The 26,249-nt window shown below is 47.1% G+C and overlaps 2 protein-coding genes across 6 annotated transcripts in view; one reads left to right on the forward strand and one right to left on the reverse strand.

Annotated features, from left to right (window-relative positions):
• Positions 1-784, reverse strand: part of PEX3 (peroxisomal biogenesis factor 3) — a 62,062-nt gene extending 61,278 nt beyond the window's left edge. Inside the window, exon 1 of the mRNA XM_078604200.1 lies at positions 524-784. Within this exon, the coding sequence (XP_078460326.1) occupies positions 524-596 (73 nt within the window). The 5' untranslated portion in view covers positions 597-784. The remainder of the gene's footprint in view (positions 1-523) is intronic.
• On the forward strand, positions 295-26,248 carry ADAT2 (adenosine deaminase tRNA specific 2). Of its 5 annotated transcripts, none has more exons than XR_013586591.1 (8): positions 295-907; positions 4,056-4,166; positions 5,818-5,922; positions 7,059-7,209; positions 7,789-7,895; positions 9,825-9,897; positions 10,478-11,302; positions 20,852-26,248. XR_013586591.1 is itself a non-coding variant. In XM_078604202.1 (7 exons), the coding sequence occupies exons 2-7, from the start codon at positions 4,107-4,109 to the stop codon at positions 20,926-20,928; spliced, it is 573 nt and encodes a 190-aa protein (XP_078460328.1). In that variant the 5' UTR covers positions 377-985; positions 4,056-4,106; the 3' UTR covers positions 20,929-26,248. The 5 variants fall into 5 exon arrangements, 1 of the variants encoding a protein (XP_078460328.1); XR_013586589.1 differs by having other exon boundaries at positions 298-985; XR_013586590.1 differs by lacking the exon at positions 295-907 and adding an exon at positions 1,007-1,961.
• The last annotated feature ends 1 nt before the right edge of the window (position 26,249 follows it).

Here is a 26,249-nt window from a genome sequence, read left to right on the forward strand (position 1 = left end):
CACCCCGCTCTGCTCACTCACCCCGCTCTGCTCACTCACCCCGCTCTGCTCACTCACCCCGCTCTGCTCACTCACCCCGCTCTGCTCACTCACCCCGCTCTGCTCACTCACCCCGCTCTGCTCACTCACCCCGCTCAGCTCACTCACACCGCTCAGCTCACTCACCCCGCTCAGCTCACTCACACCGCTGTGCACACTCACCCTGCTGTGCACACTCACCACGCTCTGCTCACTCACCCCGCTCTGCTCACTCACCCCGCTCTGCTCACTTACCCCGCTCTGCTCACTCACCCCGCTCTGCTCACTCACCCCGCTCTGCTCACTCACCCCGCTCTACTCACTCACACCGCTCTACTCACCCACACCGCTCTACTCACTCACCCCGCTCAACTCACTCACCCCGCTCAACTCACTCTCCCCGCTCTGCTCACTCACACTGCTGTGCACACTCACACCGCTCTACTGCCCCCCTCTACTCACTCACACGCACCCCGCCATGCTCACCCCCTCCCCCTCTCTTCACCTCCGATCACGGCGCCCGTGAAAATCAGCTTCCTGCGGTGCCGCTTGAAGAATCCACCGAGTGCGGCCAACATAGCTCACGAGTCCGGGACCTCCTCCGCTGCCCCACCGGCTCGCTCAGCAGTCCCCGGGGGTGGTGGGGGGTCCTCTGCTCCGTCGGCCCCACAGGATCGGCAGCGCAGAGCTCACGATCACGCCACTCGCTCAAGGCGCCGTGCCGGCAGACATGTTGCTCAGGGAGAGCGGCTCTGCGCATGCGCCAACCACCCCTCCCCAACATGGTGACCATCGCGCCCCGCGCGCAAGTTCCGGTCGCTGCTGCCTGCCAGCTCCCCGTGCGAGCGCCGCGTCCCGCGTGCAGCTTTATCAGTCCCAGGGCACCGTCGTAAGCGTCGCAGCTGCGACTACTCCGCGTTGCCAGGACAAGCAGCCGGTTCCATGAGATCCCACGACTGTCACGGCGGTGTGTGGGGGCCCTGGGGCACCGCAGCGCTACCCCCGTAGACGGGGGGGGGGGGTCCTTTCAGGAGGAAGAATCCCGAGCTGCTGTGCGTCGGCGAGGAGACTTTGTGGATCGTTCTGTTACACTCCTGCGTGTGATGGCAGCAACAGCAGCAAAATGTTCTTCCAGAGCTGCTCAATGCCAGTGTAGAGGTCTGCTAGCCACTGAGATGGGGCTTCAGAAGAGAGTTGTCGTTTTGCTATTCCTCCGTTGAAGGAGCGTAGAAAACTGGTTTCACTACACAGTCTCTATAGCTCTACGAGTCTTGAGTCTCTGGGTTTACTATAGTTTGGCTTGCATGGCGACAATCTCACTGTGAATGAGATGTTGCGCATCCGCTTCTCGGTGTTCTGATTTGCGTTGATGGTTGCGCCAGTGTAGGAGTAGTCAAAGTCAGGAGGTGCGATGTTTGGGACTCACCATTGAGGTGTTTATTTTGGATGTTACAGATAGGGATGAGATTGGGACTTGGTTGTGCGCAAATCGTGTCATTGTCGAGGTATTATTTGACCAGTGGGTGTAAACTCGTGTAAACTGCGTTGCAGTTTGCATGTCTGCGGTCTCAAGTGTTCCGCCTACAATGCGCGTTGTGTTATTTAATATTCAGATTCTTTGAGTATTTCGGTAAAGTCCCGTAGATGGTTCAAAGTTTGCATCTGTCAGTTTAATGTACGAGCTGCCGGACCAGGCTGGAGCATAGCGACTGCCACTGAGCAGTAGATCACAGCACATCGACAACGAGTGGAGCGCCGGAAGGCGAAAGCACAGCAAGTTGGTGCATCTGCCGGTCATCTCACTCAACCCATGGCACTTGGGTCTATCCCGTAACCTCCTGTGGCCTTAACGCGCAATTAGTCTGGCACAAGCGCCGTGGTGACGTCACCGCAGCACATCACCGAAGGCGCCCCCAGGTGGTTGATTACCGCACGTAGCAGAGGTGAGTCCGCTATCAATGATAACCCCCTAGAGTGGGGTCATAGCGAACTGGGCCACTACAAAAGGACATTGCTTCAAGGAACATCAGATCAGTTGTTAGCGCATTGGCAATGTGCTCAAAGTGCGTGCCTTCGGCAGTAACGGCTGTGTAATTTGCATATATATGAACCTAAAGGATTACGTACATCGCAAGTCACTTGTGTTATGTGTTAAGTAGTGACGGTGCTAGCACCGAGCATTGAGAGAGGTGGCTATTCTTCATGATTCTCTGGCGGCTGTTAGCTATCACTTAGCATCGACCTCTCTTCCTCATTCAGCCGGATGAGAAGCAGCAGCATAAATGTACTGTGAGTGGTGGCCGCGATGTTAGAACACCATAGACCAGGAGTCGGCAACCTGCGGCTCTGGAGCCGCATGCAACTCTTGAAGGACCGCTTAGTGATGTTATTTATGAAGTACCCATCGTTTCGTATTCACTACATGCATTGCAGCTATTCAAATATTGAGTTGTCGATCCCCTGTAGTAGACCATGAACCACCCTAATGTGATACATTCAGAGGCCGGTTATCTTGCTGCCATAATGACTATCGTCACACTTACTGGGGTAATACCGACCTGGTAGAACATCTGAATTGGTTGTTCTATGGATAGACTGGCCCCTTAAGGTGCCCACTATATGCATATGGAAAAGTGAAGTTTCAGTTTTCTGCGATCTCTACTCGTTATTCTTGGTGTAAAAAGTCAACAGCTGAGAAAGTTCTTGCACTGTGTCAATAATTTACAAGATGCTCAGGATTCGTCCTATGCGCCTTTGCCATGGCTGTGTGTGTTGACTGTCGTGCGTTTTTCAACTTCGTTGGCGCAACTTGTCGATGTAACAGGCAAGCTAATGAAGCAGCAGGAGGCGTTACCTTCAAAACAATAACCTTGAACTTTGAGAGGCACCCCGTACTGGTCCCCTGCCAGGACCAGAATCGGAGACGAGCACCTCCATGTGATGATGTATGTTGATGTGCACGCTACGTGTAGGATGTGTGATTATGTGCGATTATGTGCACGGTGTCCCAAAAGTCAAGACAGGATTATTGACTTCATTTTAACGCTGTCATTGAAATGTTTTAATTGTTTATGCTTAAAGTTCGTTTTGTTTTTATCTATTAATAATCTTTTTTTTGTAAAGTCACGTAGATAGAAGAAAAATAATAATAAAGAAAGTTAATGAAAATGAAAGAATAATATCGATTTCTTGACTTAAAGCTTTCGTGACTGCAGGAATTCATATTCTTTGGGTCTTTCGGTAAAGCCACGTAGATAGAACAATAATAAAAAAATATCACGACGTTTCGATCGCAACACAAGCAATCGTCATCAGGTGAAACAAAATTATAGCGGGAGAGCTGCTGAAGCAGGATGTTATATAGTTTTGAGATGGGTTTAGCCCAAGGGTAAGTGGGTGGGGTTAGAGATGGCTCCAGTTCACTACTAGGTGTTGATGGTCAGAAATACAATGAGCTCTATGGTGTAGAGTTTTTATGAGGGAATTCTTCTGGGATGGATGGTGTTGGGAGTCAGGTTTTAGGTAGGTATCCGTATGGGTGGCTTTCCTGTAGACAGAGTGTCCCATTGAGCCATCTAGTCTCTTTTTTATTAAAACAACCAAGAATGGTAACTCGCCATCCCTTTCCACCTCCATTTATTGGCTGGGTGTATGGAATTGATGTGGTTGAAGAATTGGCCCAGCACTGGTAGGCCATGTGTAATATAAAAAAATAAGTGCTAAATTAATTTCAAAAGAAAATGCATATATTAATGTTCATGAAAGTCAGTCTGAACATTTCACAGTCAGGTGGTGAACTTGCAGCTCTTGCTCTGAACGTGTATCAGCCATACGAAGGAAGAAGAGGTTTGGACATTTGTTAAATAAATGAAATAACCCTGTGATTTGGTAAAATAACTAAAATTATCCTATGCGATTTACAAATAAATATAATAACTTTGTGTCCTGACTTTTGGGCCACGCTGTATTTATAATGTGAGTATTTATAATATAATCACACTAGTTTGGGAATTGTGTGTTGCTATCCTTGACTTTAGGGAACATCTGCATTTGAGGGCAGCACTGAGCCACCCAGAGATCGCTGAGCCATGAACCCTGGAGAGCCTGGTTCGGAGACTGACAAGTGGATGCAGCAAGCGTTCAACATGGTACTCCTCTGCTGTTCAGGCCACTAGCATGCGGCAGCCACCACCACCACCACCACACGTCCACTCGATTCCTCAGCACTGTTCATCATCTCAAATTGTATTGAGAACATGAATAGAGGAATAAGCTGGTTAGCAAATCCGAGCCAGTCATACCTGCTTATTAGTACACATTGGATGTTAATAACTTTTAAACAATGTGATACAAACAAACATCCTTGCTAATCTTTTCCACAAAATATACTGTCCAGAGTATAGTTAATCAACAATGCAACAATTAAAACGTTTTAGTAAAAAATAAAATTGTCATTATCTCATATCGTGGAGCCTGACAGAAACAGGAGACTGCCATGACTTGTGTGTGCATTAATTTATAATGGTCACCAACAATGCACAGTGTGATGTAGCACAGAGAGACATAGCTTTCTCGGTTGAGTTAGTGGTTTTTGTGAAATAGGTTTGAAACTTGCAGAATACCACACTGCAGTGTTTCCCAACCTGTGGTCTGTTTAACCTCTAGTGGTACGCATGGCTGTGGCAAGTGGTCTGCGGAACTGTTGCAGATTATATGAATTAGAGCCGTTTTACATAAAAAAAATATTATTGGTGCATGGTGGCATGTGAGAGATGTTTGAGGGTTGACAGTGGCCCACGTGACCTATAGAGATTGGGAACCACTGGCTTACCATTTAGCTGTAATGCGCAACAACAATAATGCAGAGCTAGAATGTGTGAAGCTGTTTTGGACGAGACTGTCTAACATAACTGTTCCCACATCACATAGTGTGGTATTTTCACTAAAAAGCCTCACACTTGCCCTAGGCAGCCCACAATTTTGGTCAAATGTTTTACTGTCAGGCAGCTAAGATTGAAAATTTGGCAAAATAGGGAAGAGCTTGAGATGTACTGTAATCTTTACCAGAAGTATTTTATTGAACAGAAACAAAAACGGGAAGGTACAGCATGCAATCAAAGGGGGTTAGGTGGGGGGATGTGAGGCATAAAGCATATAACGGAGTTAGGGACCCACACATAGGGTGAACGTTATAAGTGGACAAGTCTTAGTGGAGGGAGAGATGCTTTAAGGAGTGTTGTGGGAGAGGCAAATGAGGGTGTGAGAGTGTGGTGTGTGTTGCGGAGGTTGGGTGACTCACAGGGGGAGGATCGTCGGGGATGAGGGGGGGGAGCAGCCCTTAGACCATTCGTCCTCTAACTGTACTGAAGGCTGCAATCTTCAAGCAAGCACGTAGGACTATGGGAACAACTGTCTGCTTAAGAAGCTACATGAGACTTGGTCCTGTGTAGGATTATAAGAAAACCCATTAGCGTAGCTTGAGATGAAGTATGGTGCCATGGATGGCCATATTGGTTGGCCATCCATGACACTATGAACCCAGCTACCTAAGTTGGATTCCTGCTCACACCCAACATCGCTGATGATTATCTAGACGGTTCCTGGACCTTCCTGAGGTCAGCTCGGCCTTAAATCGGTACCATGTGTGGTATGTACACATCAGCACTGGGGAGACAAAGGGTTAGGGTGTGGTGCTGTCCACTATCCCCCTCATGTGCCTGTCGGCCTTAATAGGGGCTCACTAACAGCAATTACTCCAACAGTCTGCTGAGGCCATGTGGGGGTTATGTGTGTGTGCAGGCACAAACGGCCCTGGCGCGGGGGGAGGTGCCAGTCGGCTGCCTCGTGGTGTACGCGGGACGTGTCATAGGGCGCGGGCGCAACCAAGTCAACGAAACAAAAAACGTGAGCTTGGCGGGACGACGTGCGGACACGCGGCTGGCACGCATTCCCTTTCGTATGTACGTTGAACTTATTTCGCACCATATGGAAATGTGACCCATGATGTTCTCGCCCGGGTCACATTTCCATATGTGCACGTGCACATTCCTTTGGTCAGTATACTGCTGGATAAGAGGGCCTTCTCATGTTTGCACAGGTCATGAGGGTTATTCGACCATACTTTACCATGATGATCAGTGCAGATGTGTGCCCCCGGTTTCTTGCAAATGAGACTCTCCTGTTCTGGTGTGTTCTCACCTGATTAAAATAAACTCGAAACTATGAAAACTGATTATAGGTGCAATGTTTCTTTAAACGTTCGTTTGGAGTGATTCAGGCTTCAAATTGGAGCAGTTACGCAGTGGGCCAGCGGTAGCGCCTTCGCCATTTGTTTAAAAATCAGCAGCCACCCTCATTATTACCGTGGTGTATGATAGCGGCAATAATACCGTGCACTCTCTGCTTCACAGTAGTCGCTAATGAGCCTCTGGATGTAATTCGCAAGAGTTGGCCACTGTGCTGGCGTCTGGATCCGCATTCTCCAAATTGGAAAATTACGCCGCAAATTACTCGATTGGAATTCTACGCGGCAATTGTCGCCCCCCCCCCCCCCCCTTACTCGCAGACCATTCATCAAAATAACCATGAACTACGAAGGTATATGAGGCAGACTTTCGTCATTAGCCATGATCGATCTACTCTTGGATGAAGGTTCCTCAAGCCATCGCCATCAGTCATGGTCTTTCAATCCAACATTCCATCCAGCTCACACACACAAGATGATTAAATCACTGCCATCTCTCCTTTGGCTGCCACTCCATTATTTTACTTGACCAATGGCCAGCAGAATCTCTTCGCACAACTTGTCCTGAAAAATCCCACTTAGATCTTAGCAGTCAATATGATGTCCATACCTTGCGTACGTTCTCTAATCCACACGTCCCTCTTTCTGTTATCTGTGTACAGACTGCACAAAAGCAATACAGATACAATCGAGACAAAAAAACATTGGATGCTTGAATTTAAATTGTGGGGTGGAGGTGTGGATGGTTATGTGATCCGTGGTGACTCTACCCCCCCCCCCCCAACCCTGCTGCCAGGCGACGCGTCACGCCGAGCTGGTGGCACTGGATGAGGCGCTGGAGTGGTGCCGCGCCCAGGGCCTCGCCCCGGCTGGCGTGCTGCAGGCCTGCAGCCTCTACGTGACCGTGGAGCCCTGCGTGATGTGCGCCGCCTCCCTGCGGCTCCTGCGTATCCACCGTCGCCTGGCCGAGCGCCACCTCTGCTTTCCGTCGCCTCGCTCTGACTTTGGCTATTACAGCTCTGTCCGAAATGCTCGACCACTCGATCGCCACGCCATTGGGTTTAGTTGGCGTGGTCACGCCACCGCCCAGCCGCCGCTATAAGAGGCGAGGCCTCCACAATGTTATGGACAGCTTCCCAGTCACGTGTAGTTGGGGCAGTGTGCAAACCAACATGGTGTCAAATGAGCATGCCAAATTCATCAGTCTATTAAGCCTGATTAAAGACAGTCTGGGGAAGATGAGGATAGCAAGGGTGGCCATTTCAAAATCGTATATTATATTAACAATTATATATTTATGTATTTTGTGTATTGTCCATGCCTCCGTATATAAACAAATGTTTTCAGTCCCATCGACTTATTGGCTTTTCAATAGGCCGATGCAGATATTTTTTATACTTCTTCCTTCCTGTAAGGCTGTTCCAGCAGTAAGCGCACCGTAGGGTGCCTCATGTTCTCTCGCCTTGCACAATGTGAACACGTGGAGTGGAACACAGCTGCGCAGGCTCCTTGACCGCAAACCCCAGGATTGCCCCGCGTGGTCTGCGGCTGCCGGAACGAGCGCTTTGGGGGCTGCGGCTCCGTCATGAGCGTTCACTCAGCAGAGCTGCCCCACACAGGCTCAACGTTCCAGGTGTGAGCCAGGGAGGGTGTGCATCTGAAGCCCTGAGCAAAGGGCATTTGAACAGTGAAATGCGGAGGTGGAATGATACCATCACGTTTCCCTCGTCGTCACATAACAGAGGCATGCTTCTTCAGTGTTCGTGTTCTTCGCGACCATTGGGGAACATCTGCCCTTGCTGCCTAATGTGTCACTGCCTCCAGGATCTGTTCTATTCTGTGCTTCTTCCCTGATCTGTCTACTCTTGCGCCATTCTGTGATATCGCTTTCAATCGATCAAAGTGTATTGGTCGCATAAACAGTTAAACTGATGTTATAGTTGGTGCAGTGAAAAGCTTAAGTTGTCAGCTTCACAACATTGCAATAGAATGTCTAACAAATAAACAACAAAAAATGTATAATTATTTTTGATCACGAAATTACTAAACAAATCCAAATTCCAAACCAAATAACACTAACAATAATCAAAATAACAATCTGCATATATGCTTGGGATGAATGAACACAAAGATAAACTATGAATGATATGTACAACAATATATATTCGCGTGAGCTCTGTCGAGTACACGGTATATGAATATGCAGTGTATCTCAACAGCTGATGTGCTGTTTTGCCACGGCCTCTGAAGCCTGTTGTTTACAGCACCGTGCGCGTTGGCGTGTCACCACTCGTCCTCTTTACATGTCCATAACATAAGATCTTTTGTCTCTTTATTATGGAGTAATTATTCGAAATGCATTGTTGTGTATTTAGTAGCATATTAAATGCATGTGGTGTGATCAACGGCAGCTCGTGGCCCAAGTTTGAGACTGCAACAAGCTTGACTTGGCCTTTTCAATGTTTTTAGGTGATGCCTGTTTGTGGCTTAATGGATGAATGGAATGTAAGGGCATCACGACACAATTTGCCAACGCTGGGCACCCAACAGACCTGTTCTGCTAAGAGGCTGCACAGGCACATGGTATGATCTAATGGAGCTGGTGTTGCCACTGCCATCAATAAATGTTCCTCTCCACGTGTTACCTGAGATTGGAAAATCCAGGGTGGACAGTGTCGTTTCCTCAGAGTGGAGTCATGAGCGCCTCCTGGGCATGGTTCAAATTACATAAGTACACTAATTCCCAAGCTTGAGCAAGGCAGCAAAACGACAGCAAAACAGTCCCAGGCAACACAGTCCCTCAATAAAATTCCACATAAAAATGTAACTTTTGATAAATGGGTAAGGATAAAAGTTACAAATCACATTTGCAAATGCAATTGTATCCAACACTAATCATCTGCTTCAGTATATTTTTTTAAGGAAGAGTTATGATGTGTGCTTTGTAAATGTTGTCATGTCCCGTATGTGATGTGCAATACATTTTAAATATTGATATTTAAAATGCAGGAAAATATTAAGTGGCTCATGTGGTGGCAGAGGGCTGAGCTAGCACCACTCAGATCCTGGGTTCAAATCCAGGCAGCTGCCCTCCCGTTAAACCAGGCTATCAAGTGCAGTGTGTTGCTGGTCACAGTAGGGTCACCAGTGACTGCACAGAAAACCCATTCATTTGAAATTGTTTTTTTTCACTTTTGGTTTTCTTACATTTTTGAAAACAAAGCAGTCAGTTTTATTCACATGACACGATCACTTATTTTCAGGCTTCTCACCAGGCATGTGTCAGTGCTCCTCGTGGATACGAGGCCAGGTGAAGTGACTTTTCAAAAGTATATCCTCGACATCACTTTTTGGGATGGGTGTCAGTTTTCTGGGGCCTGACATAGGTGTGGTGCCTGCTCGCTGTGAGAGTTCAAAAGAAAAAATGTATTTTGTCTCATGATAACTCAATAGCATGATTATAATATAATTGGGGACAATAATACTAATAATAACATGAAGCACTGTAGCAACAGGCAATTTGCAACTAAGCGATTTGGTGTGTAATGTGTGTGTGATGCAGTGTGTGTCAGGGGTGCGTTCCCAGGAGGCAGTGGACATGCTGAAAACCTTCTACAAAGGACAAAACCCCAATGGTCAGTGCTTCCACTACGCCAACCTTACACCTGCATTTCAAGCTGCTCTTACTAGTTTAACACGTAGGTTTTCGTGACGAATTTTATCCATAATCCAGGTTTTTTTGGTTAGATTGCGTAAATATATAAATGTGTTGTTAAACCCGCCACCACCCGACAGCCAATTAGTAAGGTTATTCACGTAAATGGAACATTCCAATTCGTTACTAGTGTAGAGGTGTTACGGGAGGGCGAACAAACACCAGGGGTGGTTATGCCCGCACACGGAAGGATGCTTACATCCACATCCGCACTGTTCAGCCTGGGGGGCTGAAACAGCGTTGTGATCCCCCACGGCCCCACCCCTCGGTGGGGGAGTTGCTATATAAGGCGGTGAGCCGGTGGGCTCGGGGTTCAATGTTTAGCTTAAACCAGTGAAGAAGGAAGACCGGCTAGATAGGCCCTGGGACTCCCCTGTGACCGACCAGAAACCGCCACGTCATCAACAGCGGCCGACGGCGGCGACCGCCAATCAGCGGCCAGCGCGTCACCAGCGGTGCGACCGCTGATGGCGTCCGCCGTTCCCGCCGATACTGAACAGATTGGCGGGAACGACGGTTGGCGATCTACAGCTGCGGAGGCCTCGTTCCAGCAGAGATTACCGGTCCTCAAAGAATTTGTGGCGGAAGACGGCGACTGGGGAGCCTTCCAAAGACGTTTCCTCGCCCACCAAGAAATGTCGTGATGGACGGACGATGAGGCGCTACGCGCGCTGCCGGCGACGCTGGACAGTGATGCCCTCGCCACCCTCACTACGGCGCCAAGATCGGCGCGCGCCACACTGCAGGCGGCGCTTCGACTCCTGTCTGCAGTCTACGGTCCACCTTCTGACTGCAGACAGCTGTTTTACGATCGTCAGCGGGGCGCCAAGGAATCGCCCCTGGCATACCGCACGGCTCTCCTGGCCCTGGCGAAGACGGCTTTCCCGCGGATGTACAAGGAAGGGGTGGACGCTATGGTGGCTGAGAAGATATTGCTGTTGGCGGACGATTTGGACATCGTCGTCTTGGCACAAGACGACAAGGAGATGTGTTCCCTGCGGGCCGCACGGCACATCCACGCAAACTTGCTGTCCCAGCGTCGCAAGGCCAGCAAGGCGGCGGCCATACATACCGTGGCTGCCACCACCCTCCCATCGGAAGAGGTCTGCGCTGTGGGTCGCCCGACGGAGTGGAGATCCGGGGGACGGCCAGCTCGGGACGGGCCGAGCCACCAGGATCAACCTAAGCCGTCTGGGGCGCTCACGCGGTACTACAACTGTGGCCTCCGGGGCCATGTGGCTTCGGGATGCCGGGCTCCTCGACAGCGCGGTGCGACGCCTCGGCCGGACGACACGCCTCTACCCAAGGCTCCGCAGCGAACTCCGGCAAGTCGTGGCACCCCACGTTTGGCCTACGCACACACCTGTGACACACTCACGCATTGCAACGAACGGGGGTCAGAAATCGGCTGTCGTTGCGTCGAAATGTGCCGCGATGGGGAGGGCGTTCCAACCGGGCCAGTGGTCTGAGTTGGCCCATCGCATTGTTGCCGCATCGGCGGGGTCGTCGGTCGTTGTGGGGCATATTGATGGGGTTGAGGTGCGGGTCTTAGTTGATACGGGAGCATCGGCGACAATTGTGTCCGATTTAATTTATAACATTCTCCCTGTTCAAAGCCGTCCTCTGCTCCCCGTTGATGTTCCGTGCTATGCTGCCAACGGGGGCTCGCTGGGCATTATCGGACAGATCCGCGCGCAAATTTGTATTGGGGACATCAAATTATCCAGGCTGGTATTGGTCTCCTCCTCGCTGGCAGTTCCGTGCCTGTTGGGGACGGACTTCTTGGCCAAAATGCCAATTCGAATCTTGATGGACCAAGGCTGCATCAAACTCCCGTCGGGCCGACGTATGATGTTCTTGTCCTCCCCCGCTATTGTCCGTATGGCATTTGCGATGGTACAAGCGCTTGTTACGATGACGGTACGCGTACCGCCAGGGGCTCAGATGCTCGTGCCTCTTAGGCTGCGTCGACCATTCGCTAAGGGGATTGGGGATCGGGGTGTTCTTTTGGGACCGTCTAGGACCGGGGTCAACGGACCTGATTTGGTAGCGGCCCAGACCATTGTGAAAGGGGACGGGGACCCCTTCATCGCGGTCCTCAATGTTGGGTTGCGAACGGCTGTAGTTCCTCAAGGGACCGTGCTTGCGAACGCAACGCCGGTACCCTGTGAGGAACCGGTCATTGGACAAGTGAGCACCGCTCCTCCGTCGCAACCGCATTCGGACCTGTGATGAGGGGTGGCTAGATGCGCTTTGCGCGGGATCATCAGACCTGTCCGACTCACAGCGTGATAAGCTACGAACCCTTCTGCGCGATTTTTCCGACGTTTTTAGTCGACACAAATATGATATTGGTTGTACTAAACTGCTGCGACACCATATTGACACGGGTGACAGCGCGCCAATCTGCCAAAATCCTTTTCGGTTGAGTCCCGCCGAAAAGGATCATGTCAAATCGGCCGTAGACGACATGCTAGCTGCGGATATTATATCCCCTTCTACCAGCCCTTGGGGTGCACCCATCGTGTTAGTTAAAAAACACGACAGCTCATTGCGGTTTTGTGTTGATTTTCGTCGGCTAAACAAGATTTCCGTAGCCGACGCATATCCGCTCCCTCGGATGGATGAATCGCTTGACGCCCTGGCGGGGGCGCGGTTCTTCTCCACATTGGATTTACTGTCAGGGTTCTGGCAGCTCCCTCTGGATGATGAATCTAAAACTAAAACAGCTTTCCGTACGCCGCATGGCCTATTCCAATTTAACCGCTTGCCGATGGGGCTCCACTCAGCGCCGGCAACTTTCCAGCGATTAATGGAATTAGTCCTGGCTGGGTTGCAATGGGATTCTTGTTTGATTTATTTGGACGATATCATCGTCTTAGTAAACCATTCGACGAACACCTCCAGAGGTTGCAGGCTGTTTTCCTCAAAATGCAGGCTGCTAATTTGAAATTCAAGCCGCAGAAATGTCATTTGCTCCGCGAATCGGTGCGGTATTTGGGCCACATTGTTGGACGATCAGGTATTGCCACAGATCCCGCCAAAACGCAATGTGTCAGCTCCTGGCCGACTCCCACCTCGGTGGGGGAGGTCAGAAGTTTAATTGGTTTCACGTCTTATTACCGACTGTTTGTCGCCGATTTCGCGACGATTGCTAAACCCTTACATGCCTTGACATCAAAGGGGGTCAAGTTTCACTGGGGACAGGAGGAGGAGGCTGCTTTTTGCTCCCTTCGGGACGCCCTTGTGGGGGCTCCGCCATTAAGTTATCCCGACTTTTCGAAACCCTTCTTGCTCGATACGGACGCAAGCAACACGGGCATTGGGGGCGTGCTTTCCCAGGTTGTTGGGGGCGTAGAGCATGTGGTAGCATACGGCAGTCGGGTTTTGTCTCCGGCGGAACAGAGGTACTGTGTTACCCATCGGGAACTATTGGCAATCGTTTACTTCATTCAGCAATATCGCCCATATCTGTACGGTCGCCATTTCACCATCCGCACAGATCATGCGGCACTGCAGTACGCCTTGCGGGTTCAACAGCCATCGGGACAATTGTCCCGATGGTTGGAGATTCTCCAAGATTTCGATTTCGAGACTACATATCGTAAGGGCGTTCGCCACACAAACGCAGACGCTCTGTCGCGTTTGCCGCCCACCTCCGAGTGCGCTTGCCTCCTGGGTTCGGGGCGTTGCAGACCTCCGAATGTAATCTCTGATTCGGTCCTTGCGGCCGCCGCTGATGCGTCTTCAATTGCGGGTCCTATTGAGCAAGAAGGGAGGGATTCTTTGCTGGGATTGTCTGTTGCGGAGTGGGGGCGCCTCCAAATGGAGGACACCTCCCTCCTCGCGTTGCGCCGTCGCATCGGGGGATCTGGTCGGGGGGTGGAAAATGTCGACTCGTGGGGGTTGTTGCAGGGTCTCTTGATGCATTGGGATGGGAGATCCCGCCGCCACCGGCTGGTGGTGCCTTCCACACTGAGGGGTAGAGTGGTGTGGGCTGCTCACGAGCGACTCCTGCACCTGGGGACTCAAAAAACCCTTGCCATGCCCCAGCTGGATTTTTCTTGGCCGGGGATGGCAAGGGACATGGATGATCTTGTAGGGTCTTGTACTCAGTGCGCGTAACGGAAGCCACCAGCAAGGGGGTCCAACCCACCATTGCAGTCTATCAAGGTTTCCCGGGTTAACGAACTCGTCGCGCTTGATATTTTGGGCCCATTCCCCGCTACACCTAGGGGAAATAAATACCTATTGACCGGGGTGGAATATTTTACGCAATGGCCTATGGCCTGGCCCCTAGCCAACCAGTCAGCAGCAGCCATCGCGGAGGTCTTTGTCCAGGGCTACGTCCTCGACAAAGATACTCCGGAGCGGCTGCTGACCGACCAGGGGAAAAATTTCTCAGGTAAACTTCTCCACGAGGTGTGCGAGCTCCTGGGTACGAAAAAAATCCGTACCTCCCCATATCATCCGCAAACTGACGGGATGGTGGAGCGTCTGCATCGGACTATCACGTCCATGCTGTCTCAACAGGTGTCTAAATCCCAGACCGACTGGGACCTGTTGTATCTATACCCCTTTTTCCCACCGCCGGGCCGGCCGGGGCTGCCCCTTGTGACGGTCCCGCTGCAAGAACGCGCGCCAAAACGCGCAGACTTTTGTGAGGTCGGCCGCTCGTGCAGCCCTTGCTGGGGTCGCGGGGTGGGGGGTCCTTGAAATTGTATATATGTTGGTTTCTTACGGGATGGGGTATTTATTGGGGGGGGGGGGGGTGCGTCGGGTTATCTTTTTTTCTCTCTCGGTAGTGTTGTTTTTTGTTGTTGCTGTTGTTGCTGGTTACGCGAGGCACACACGGGTTTGGGGGGGGATGCATTTTTATTGTGGATTTTGTTGCAGCCGGGACGGCTGCGGGCTGTAGAGGTGTTACGGGAGGGCGAACAAACACACCAGGGGTGGTTATGCCCGCATGCGGAAGGATGCTTACATCCACATCCACATCGTTTAGCCTGGGGGGCTGAAACGGCGCTGTGATCCCCCACGGCCCCACCCCTCGAGGGGGGAGTTGCTATATAAGGCGGTGAGCCGGTGGGCTCGGGGTTCAGTGTTTAGCTTAAACCAGTGAAGAAGGAAGACCGGCTAGATAGGCCCTGGGACTCCCCTGGATCGCTGTCCTTCTAAGGACCGACCAGGGCAAGCCAGTGGCGTGGCCCTGAGAGCCGAGAGCCGATGCTCTTGTAAGAGCCGGTCTGGGGACTCAGGGTGCCGTGATCCCAGCTTGGCCAGAGCGGGATCAGATAGCCTCCCCTAGCTCTGTAGTGGAGGACCTGGGAGTAGGCTAGCCGGGATAGAGATCGTGGGATCTCCCTGTTAGACGGGTGAAGGGGCCAATACCCCTTCGAGTGTTGTATACCTTGGCCTGTATAGAGTGGAACGTTTAATAAATAAGTGTGCCTCCGACTACATCGTCCAAGTCTCGTTGAACCTACTACACTAGTACAGCACACTGGTGTGTTGGAGAGCAAAGCCACAACATTTACAATCTGAGTACGACGTTTCGCAAATAATTACATCTAGCTTCATCAGGCTATAGCCAGATTTGTGGAGAAATCCTCGGTTACGTTCCTACTGCACATGGACATGCCATATAGTTTGCAGTAATTTTTCCCACACCCAGACTGGTTTGTGTTATTGTGTATCTATATAATGTGTTTTAACTTGTGCAACAATAATAACATGGTGTACATCATGGTATCTAACATGGCATTTAAAACATACCACCACTTATGATACTCCAGTGAACATTATCATTTGTCACCCTCATTGCTGTGAAAGTGTTAGGGCCAGTGAATCGACAGCTCTTCTCCTTAGCTGTGAATCCTAGAGAATATGCAAACTTAATTGGGTGACAGGGAAACAAGAGTTGCATTTTGTATGTATGTATGTTGAATTTATATCGTACCTTGCATAGCTAACCATGCTTTCGGAGGTGTGGGATCATCAATTGCAGTTGAGCTTTGTTGGATGGGCAGTGTCTCCCTGCCGTGCCCATCATGGATGCAATTGTTTTCACTGATTTATATTGCCTCAGCTTCAAATTTTGGGAAATCTCTGCATTTAAAACATACACATTCACTTAACTTGAATTAATGGTACAGCTCACTTGCCTTATATCTCTTGCAAAAGCTATCATGGTCAGCAGTGATTGCTGCATCTGTTGAGCTCAAAATAGATTTGCCATATCTTAATTTTTGGAGCTTTCGTGACTGCAGGAATTATTCTTTGGTTCTTTCGGTTAAGTCACGTCTAAAGATAAAATAATAAATTAAAATAATAGCGACGTTTCGATTGCAACATAAGCAATCATCATCAGGCATAAGAGAAATAGCAACAAAAATCTAACTAGAAAACTATAGACAGACATACAAGCAGACAGACATCACAAGGACACAGAGAGAGGACACATATCGGCACAGAGAGAGGGGTCGTTTCTGTGACGGTCCCTTAAATATAGGGAGGGGGGGGGCGGGGACGGAGAGAGGGAGGGGGCAGAGAAAATTAGCATATCAATGAGTGGACGGCAACGTGTTGCTGCTGCGCAAGTAAGATGACGACGTGGCACGGCACGCAAGCTTGAAAATTAGGAGAAAGACACACTAAAATTAAATAACCTCGCAAAATATCGAAATGTGATGTAATGCAACACAGAGAGTCGGTCAACACACAATTAACGCATAGCCTGGTTGATTACGTATTTCAAAGATTGCTAAGTTAGAATTTAAGTGTGAAAATTTCAAAGAGGACACAGGCAGAGAGAACAAATAGCCAGATAGAGAAAAAAGATAAGCTTAAAACTTCCCCGTAGAAGTGGTTCAATCTTAATTTTTGGAGCTTTCGTGACTGCAGGAATTATTCTTTGGTTCTTTCGGTTAAGTCACGTCTAAAGATAAAATAATAAATTAAAATAATAGCGACGTTTCGATTGCAACACAAGCAATCATCATCAGGCATAAGAGAAATAGCAACAACAATCTAACTAGAAAACTATAGACAGACATACAAGCAGACAGACATCACAAGGACACAGAGAGAGGACACATATCGGCACATTATTTAATTTTAGTGTGTCTTTCTCCTAATTTTCAAGCTTGCGTGCCGTGCCACGTCGTCATCTTACTTGCGCAGCAGCAACACGTTGCCGTCCACTCATTGATATGCTAATTTTCTCTGCCCCCTCCCTCTCTCCGTCCCCGCCCCCCCCCTCCCTATATTTAAGGGACCGTCACAGAAACGACCCCTCTCTCTGTGCCGATATGTGTCCTCTCTCTGTGTCCTTGTGATGTCTGTCTGCTTGTATGTCTGTCTATAGTTTTCTAGTTAGATTTTTGTTGCTATTTCTCTTATGCCTGATGATGATTGCTTGTGTTGCAATCGAAACGTCGCTATTATTTTAATTTATTATTTTATCTTTAGACGTGACTTAACCGAAAGAACCAAAGAATAATTCCTGCAGTCACGAAAGCTCCAAAAATTAAGATTGAACCACTTCTACGGGGAAGTTTTAAGCTTATCTTTTTTCTCTATCTGGCTATTTGTTCTCTCTGCCTGTGTCCTCTCTGAAATTTTCACACTTAAATTCTAACTTAGCAATCTTTGAAATACGTAATCAACCAGGCTATGCGTTAATTGTGTGTTGACCGACTCTCTGTGTTGCATTACATCACATTTCGATATTTTGCGAGGTTATTTAATTTTAGTGTGTCTTTCTCCTAATTTTCAAGCTTGCGTGCCGTGCCACGTCGTCATCTTACTTGCGCAGCAGCAACACGTTGCCGTCCACTCATTGATATGCTAATTTTCTCTGCCCCCTCCCTCTCTCCGTCCCCGCCCCCCCTCCCTATATTTAAGGGACCGTCACAGAAACGACCCCTCTCTCTGTGCCGATATGTGTCCTCTCTCTGTGTCCTTGTGATGTCTGTCTGCTTGTATGTCTGTCTATAGTTTTCTAGTTAGATTTTTGTTGCTATTTCTCTTATGCCTGATGATGATTGCTTGTGTTGCAATCGAAACGTCGCTATTATTTTAATTTATTATTTTATCTTTAGACGTGACTTAACCGAAAGAACCAAAGAATAATTCCTGCAGTCACGAAAGCTCCAAAAATTAAGATTGAACCACTTCTACGGGGAAGTTTTAAGCTCATCTTTTTTCTCTATCTGGCTATTTGTTCTCTCTGCCTGTGTCCTCTCTGAAATTTTCACACTTAAATTCTAACTTAGCAATCTTTGAAATACGTAATCAACCAGGCTATGCGTTAATTGTGTGTTGACCGACTCTCTGTGTTGCATTACATCACATTTCGATATTTTGCGAGGTTATTTAATTTTAGTGTGTCTTTCTCCTAATTTTCAAGCTTGCGTGCCGTGCCACGTCGTCATCTTACTTGCGCAGCAGCAACACGTTGCCGTCCACTCATTGATATGCTAATTTTCTCTGCCCCCTCCCTCTCTCCGTCCCCGCCCCCCCCCTCCCTATATTTAAGGGACCGTCACAGAAACGACCCCTCTCTCTGTGCCGATATGTGTCCTCTCTCTGTGTCCTTGTGATGTCTGTCTGCTTGTATGTCTGTCTATAGTTTTCTAGTTAGATTTTTGTTGCTATTTCTCTTATGCCTGATGATGATTGCTTGTGTTGCAATCGAAACGTCGCTATTATTTTAATTTATTATTTTATCTTTAGACGTGACTTAACCGAAAGAACCAAAGAATAATTCCTGCAGTCACGAAAGCTCCAAAAATTAAGATTGAACCACTTCTACGGGGAAGTTTTAAGCTTATCTTTTTTCTCTATCTGGCTATTTGTTCTCTCTGCCTGTGTCCTCTCTGAAATTTTCACACTTAAATTCTAACTTAGCAATCTTTGAAATACGTAATCAACCAGGCTATGCGTTAATTGTGTGTTGACCGACTCTCTGTGTTGCATTACATCACATTTCGATATTTTGCGAGGTTATTTAATTTTAGTGTGTCTTTCTCCTAATTTTCAAGCTTGCGTGCCGTGCCACGTCGTCATCTTACTTGCGCAGCAGCAACACGTTGCCGTCCACTCATTGATATGCTAATTTTCTCTGCCCCCTCCCTCTCTCCGTCCCCGCCCCCCCTCCCTATATTTAAGGGACCGTCACAGAAACGACCCCTCTCTCTGTGCCGATATGTGTCCTCTCTCTGTGTCCTTGTGATGTCTGTCTGCTTGTATGTCTGTCTATAGTTTTCTAGTTAGATTTTTGTTGCTATTTCTCTTATGCCTGATGATGATTGCTTGTGTTGCAATCGAAACGTCGCTATTATTTTAATTTATTATTTTATCTTTAGACGTGACTTAACCGAAAGAACCAAAGAATAATTCCTGCAGTCACGAAAGCTCCAAAAATTAAGATTGAACCACTTCTACGGGGAAGTTTTAAGCTCATCTTTTTTCTCTATCTGGCTATTTGTTCTCTCTGCCTGTGTCCTCTCTGAAATTTTCACACTTAAATTCTAACTTAGCAATCTTTGAAATACGTAATCAACCAGGCTATGCGTTAATTGTGTGTTGACCGACTCTCTGTGTTGCATTACATCACATTTCGATATTTTGCGAGGTTATTTAATTTTAGTGTGTCTTTCTCCTAATTTTCAAGCTTGCGTGCCGTGCCACGTCGTCATCTTACTTGCGCAGCAGCAACACGTTGCCGTCCACTCATTGATATGCTAATTTTCTCTGCCCCCTCCCTCTCTCCGTCCCCGCCCCCCCCCTCCCTATATTTAAGGGACCGTCACAGAAACGACCCCTCTCTCTGTGCCGATATGTGTCCTCTCTCTGTGTCTTTGTGATGTCTGTCTGCTTGTATGTCTGTCTATAGTTTTCTAGTTAGATTTTTGTTGCTATTTCTCTTATGCCTGATGATGATTGCTTGTGTTGCAATCGAAACGTCGCTATTATTTTAATTTATTATTTTATCTTTAGACGTGACTTAACCGAAAGAACCAAAGAATAGATTTGCCATAATTGTCAAATATAGATTTATACAGTGGCCTCTCGGTTGATTAACAATATTTTGTATTAACTATCCGCCTTCCATAGAGTCCCATTGTTTCTATTAACAATACATTTTGGATTAGCGATATGTTTACGATTTCACGCGTACCACCAATTTCGGCCAATCGGAGCTCCTAAGTGGACCTCAGCCAATCAGCGACGCCCGTTTGAGCCTCAACTTCTCTATCAACCCATTAAGCCATCCATCTTCTTTGCCTCGGGTAAGAATTTTATTTTATGCTTTATTTATGCGCCTTTTTGTGCTATATTCATTATTTTTCTATGTTTCTAATCATATTAATGCTTTAATATGTTCTTATAACGTTTATTTATTAACATTGCGTGTTAAAATATTATAAACTATGTTTTATATGGTGTAAAAGGTCAACTTCCAATTGTCTTGGAACAAATGAAGCACTTTAACATGTATTTCCTATATTCGATTAACGATAATTTCACTTAGCGATGTTTTTTGTGGAACCAATTAATATAATTAACTGAGGGACCCACTACATTTCCATTTTTCACAAATAATCACCACAGCTTCATGTTCAGCAGCATTGGTCGGCCGTTGTAAGTTACAATCTGTGAGTACAGCGATTCGTGGGTTTCTCATGAAACCGTGATGACGTGTCACGCTGTGTGTTCCACATACTGCTGCGCCGTGGCGTGACGTCATCGAGATGTTGAAGCTCACTTCCACAAGCCCCGGTGTCACTTGCTCAGGCGGCGTTGCCTCTGTGAGGATTGCGCTGTTCATCCCCATGTAACGTGGCGTGATCTCTCTGTCGTTGCTGCAGCTCCGAATCCAAAGATCAAGAAGGGCAACCAGCATCCCAGTGACATCGCCTCCTCTCCTTCGCTCTCGACACTGTGATGGTTCTACAGATGGTGGTCATTTCATGTTCATGGCTCATTCGGCTAAAGACCAAAGGGTTTACAACAATCTATGGTATGGCCATCATTTAATGAGTGGTGGTGGCAGCAGCATATGCCTGTAGTCCAGCACTGTGGAGGCTAGGGTTGGTAGATCTCACAAATATTGCGAAATTCCCTTCCCGTGGGTGTCAAAGTGCAATATTCTGAGTTTAGGGTGCCAAGCTGAGGATATAGTAACTACTTCGCCTGGTATAAAGGAGGTTGTGGGTTCGATCCCACCTGTTGTATATTTAGATTTTGCTCGTTCTCCCTGTGGTCACGTGGATTTTCCTCCAGGTTCTCCTGTTTTTCTCTCCACGTTTAGAAACATATGGCTGCTATACATTTCCACATGATAAGCCACTTCATTGAGCTATCACCTGTGACCAGGTCACTTTTGAAAAAGATCTCTGCATTCGAGAGTGAGTGAATACTGTGCGGCATATCATACGTTGAAATTATTATTATCAGAGCTGTGATGCTCAACCACAAGTATCCCACTGCAGTAATTCACAATTATGTGACCGTTTGTGAAATTGATACTCTTCCATCTACTTTTGTGCAGAAAAAAATCCTAATTTATCATATGTAAATTTAACACTTCGGCTTCCGTGACTAATATCCATAATAAAGGTTTTTTGGGTTAAATCGCTTTAATATAAATGTGTCGTTAAACCACCACCACCTGACAGCCAACTAGTAAGGTTTGTCGCGTAGACAAAACATGCCAGTTTTTTTCTTGTTGTGGTTGTCCCACCTGATGACGATTGCTTGTGTTGCGATCGAAACTTCGTGATCTATTATTTTTCTACCTACGTGACTTTACCAAAATAACCAAAGAGTATGGATTCCTGCAGTCACGAAAGCTTCAAATCAAGCTTAAAACATGCCCATTAGTTACTTCAGCACCGAAGTTATATGACTACATTAACCCCCCTCTCGTTTTCGCGCCTCATCGGCTCACAGTGATGACACCACCTTTATTTAAGACTGAAACAGGAAGACTTCACAATTCTGGTAAATCGCCTGATGAGGCTGGTTATAATCACCAGCGAAACGTCGTACTCAAATTGTAAGTGGTTGTGGGTTTACTCTCCAACACACCGGTGTCCTGAAGAAGTAACTAATTAGCACGTTTTGTTGTCATGACAAACCTTACGAGTTGGCTGTGTCGCGTAGTGGTGGTTTAACACATTTACACGATCTAAACCAAAAAACCTTTATGTCTCTGCCAATTTGGTAAACTTGTATAACATTTGTAGAAGTTAAAATTGTTAATTTGTACATACAACCCTTTTACAATAAACTCGCAGAAACGCAGATAAGGGGTATGCTCATTGTGGTTTATTTTCTGATGAAGGCCCACGTGACAAGCCACAGCACGGGTTCGAGAGTCACTTGGCTGGCGCATGGCAAAGCCGTGGTTGGTCATCTCCTGTGACGCGCGCTCTCTGCCAGTAGGTGGCGCAATGGTACACGGCACAACTAACTGGTGGTTATTGTACAGTCTCTTGACGTTCCACATTAATTTTAAAATTCAGCTTTGAAGTGAATTGCCTCCTTAAAATCACACGTTTTTGGTTAGTTTTAGACCCTACGCTAAGCTTGAAAACAACGTTGCCCATTTGTGTTCATTGCTTTTAATAATGATCCTTGCCCTTAACTTCACGCAAACTATGAGAGACTATGTATGTTGAACTTCTTTCGCACCGAACGTAGCTAAATGCTAATTGTAGATGCGAGAGTAAAATACCTTTCGATTTAAAGCTTTCTTGGTTTTTTCGGTAAAGTCACGTAGAAGGGAAATAATAAAATAATTAAATTAAAACAATAAAATGAAATTTTCACGACGTTTCGCCCACAATGCAAGCAGCCGTTCTTAGGTGAAGAAATAGAGCTGTCGGAAAGACAGCGTCTTAATGAACACTGCTAAGCTCGGCAGCGTATTTTAAGCTGGGTGGGAGGAGCAGAGAGCCTTGACAAAGGAATTTACATATCAACAGAGGAATTTAGCATATTGATGACAAATGCAGATATGGGGTTAGTTACTCCTTGCGGAATGTGTAGGTGGTTGGGGGTCTCAAAGTCATATTATGCTAGTGTATTATGTCGGATTAGCAGTAATAAAGGGAGGGAAATTTTAATAATAAAGAACTGCAGCAGCCAAACCACCGCGTATTAAGCTAGTGCATTATGTGGAAAACAGAAAAGGAGTTTCTAAAGAACTACAAATACCTTACTACCATACAATAAACCGATGTGAAAAAAAATTAATATAAACTACAGCAATATAATCAATGTACTCAATATACTCTCCAATAAGTTGAGCTATTAACATTAAGTAACTGGGTATACACTGCACTATATAATGAATACCATATAGTAAACTGATAAAAAAAAACCCTAGAATATTAACTACATCAATATCAATAAACTCAATATACTCTGCAATCAGCTGAGCTACTAACAATAAGTCACTATACATTACAATTCTATGTTGAAAAAAGTGGCGGTTTCTTTTTTCCTCAACGTTAGCACCACGGAAAGCGGCGATCGTTCAGACAGACGAGTCCATCTATGCTCGGAACGGAGGAGGGGGGAGATAGAGAGAAACAACCATGATGAGCTACTCTGTCCTGTGTTGCGTTACAACTATGCTATAAACTAGACTACTATACATTACAATATTATACCTTCCAATCTAAACTACACTGTATAATATCGTATACACAGCCCAATATAAGCTCTAACATTATGCATTATATTGATATGCCTCCTCCCACCCAGCTTAAAATACGCTGCCAAGCTTAGCAGTGTTCATTAAGACGCTGTTTTTCCGACAGCTCTGTTTCTTCACCTGAGGACGGCTGCTTGCGTTGTGGCCGAAACGTCGTGGTAATTTCATTTTATTATGTTTTATATTTATTTTATTATTTCCCTTCTACGTGACTTTACCGAAAGAACCAAGAATAGTAAAATACCTGTTGAGAAAGATGCTTTCACACCGAGGCGCACCATATAATCCCTATACACACGTGGCAGATTGTCATCTTCCAATTCGATCTGGTCACTTAGCATGGGATGTTTATAATTATTTTGTATTATGTGATACGTGTTATCACAGCCTTTATTCGTAATGGCACATCCCTCTTGCTTTTCCAGATCCAGTGGTAGAAGTTCCACGTTTCTGTGGGCAGGTATTAGAAGTGATCTCAGAACGCGGTTCTCGCCATTGCATCCCACCCATGGTACAATACCTTAAGACGTCCTGGTTTTAAAATGTTTGATACGTGAACGGAGGGTAAGGGTCAGGAGGACCCCACATATGCTCTGCGTTCTCACACCCGAAAATCCCGCGAAGAGGGTAACAGACTGACTTTAACTGTTACCCACACATCTGTGGAACGGAAGAGGCCATTTGAGATATATAGGCGAAATGCATGTCTGAATTCCATAACTTTGACCCAAAAAGTATTTTACAAAGCACGCAGGTTACTGAAGAGTGGGTGTTGTCCACTTAATCTCAGCCAAAGTGAGAGATTAATACAGTGATAAGATTTTTATAAAGCTGTAGGCAGGCAGGCATGTTGGCTCACACCTGTAGGCCAACATTTTGGAGGCGCAAGAGTTGGATGATCTCAGATTTTGTGAAATGACAAAATTCACATGGCCATAAGGTGGCAACAGATGGCAGTAGAGCAAATGGGTTGGTGAAACTGTCTGTGAGGTGCTTTGTCATCGCCTCTATCGGCACGGTTTTTCTCTGGGTGCCCCCGGTCCCTGGCCAGACTCCTCTCGAAATGGAACACAATCTCGAGATGGGAAAGGCATCTTTAAAGTAGTATTTTTTTCCAGGAAAGTTTTGAGACTTAGTGAGGCTTTCCTGCACAAATGGCATTCAGGTGGCTGCTTTGTTGGTGCTGCTTTGCAGAAGCATTAATGCAGCCAACTGCCGTTGTGGGTGAAGCCCCCCACCCACATCTGCCCCGAAAACGGCCATTCTCTTAAACTGGTGTCTTATGCATTTTTCAGCTTGAATGCATTGTTGCTGACAATGGCGTTGGCGTGTTTACAGCCCTGTTTTTGTGTCGTACTTGGTGACAGCGGCAATTACGGAGGTATGTTTCCGCACTTGTCAAGGAGAGGATGCACACCACTCATTGTTGTAAGGGCTGGGGATTTTTTTTATTCTTTCCATCCTGTATTGTACGCCTCTTCGTTAACGGCACGGAAATTCGGACGGAGGGTTGGTTTGGGCATCGGCAACAATCGTCCCACCGAGCACGGCCTGCGCCGTGGACGGGTCACCGCACCCTGGAGGGACGTGCCGTCCACGCAGGGGGTGGGTGTGGTAACATTCGTGTTAATGTCAGGTAGTGAACCGAACTCCAGCCGTCTCCGCTCGTATATATGTGTGTATGAACATGCGATATCATTGCATAGCGAGGTTTTCATACCAGGTTGGAGAGGTTGTGGAAGTTTCGTGGCTTTTTGTTAAAAGTCCAATTTCGAGCAGAGGGCTCCATTTACATTATAAGGCTTAAGGTGTAAAGCATTTATTCGTCAATTCCCGCTGTACGTGTATAAGAAAGGGTCACCAGAACTTGTACAGATAATACAATATCCATTTACCACCACCCTCTTCTCTTCGCACCTGATTGACTTACAAGTGACCACATCACATGTATCCCTCTATTTAAGACAGAAACAGGAGGATTTCTCCACAACTCTGGCTGCCGCCTGATGAGGCTGGTTGTAAAACGTCATATCAGAATGGTAAATGTAGTGGGTTTACTCTCCACACTGGTGTGCTGAACTAGTAATGAATTGGCATGTTTTGTTAACATGACAAACCTTACTAATTGGTGGTGGGGGGTTTAATGACACATTTACGCGATATAACTTTTATGCTATGCACAATATGCAATACATTTTACCGTATAATTTTGTTACGATTCGGGACTTGAAAAAAAACTTAACATGTTTTTCAATCACAGTGCGGCCTTAAAAAGAAAGTGATATAATAGGCAACGTTTCGGGCCAATGACCCTTTTTCACAGCACACAGGGAGGCCAGCGAGGCAGTCTATAAAGGTGGCCAAGACTAATCAAAGGGTTGCCCTAAACGTAAGGTTGGGAAAGGTATTGGAGGTAGCGTCGTCACTGCTCATTGAATACCTCCTGAGGACAATTCGCGTTGGAAAGCACGACAGGGAATGTTACAGAATCCGTGCATATGCGTGAACTTTCTTCGTTGTATAATAAGACTCTTTGAGACGAC

Source organism: Lampetra planeri, chromosome 22, assembly GCF_965212315.1.
Source record: "Lampetra planeri chromosome 22, kcLamPlan1.2.h2, whole genome shotgun sequence".
NCBI lineage: Eukaryota > Metazoa > Chordata > Hyperoartia > Petromyzontiformes > Petromyzontidae > Lampetra > Lampetra planeri.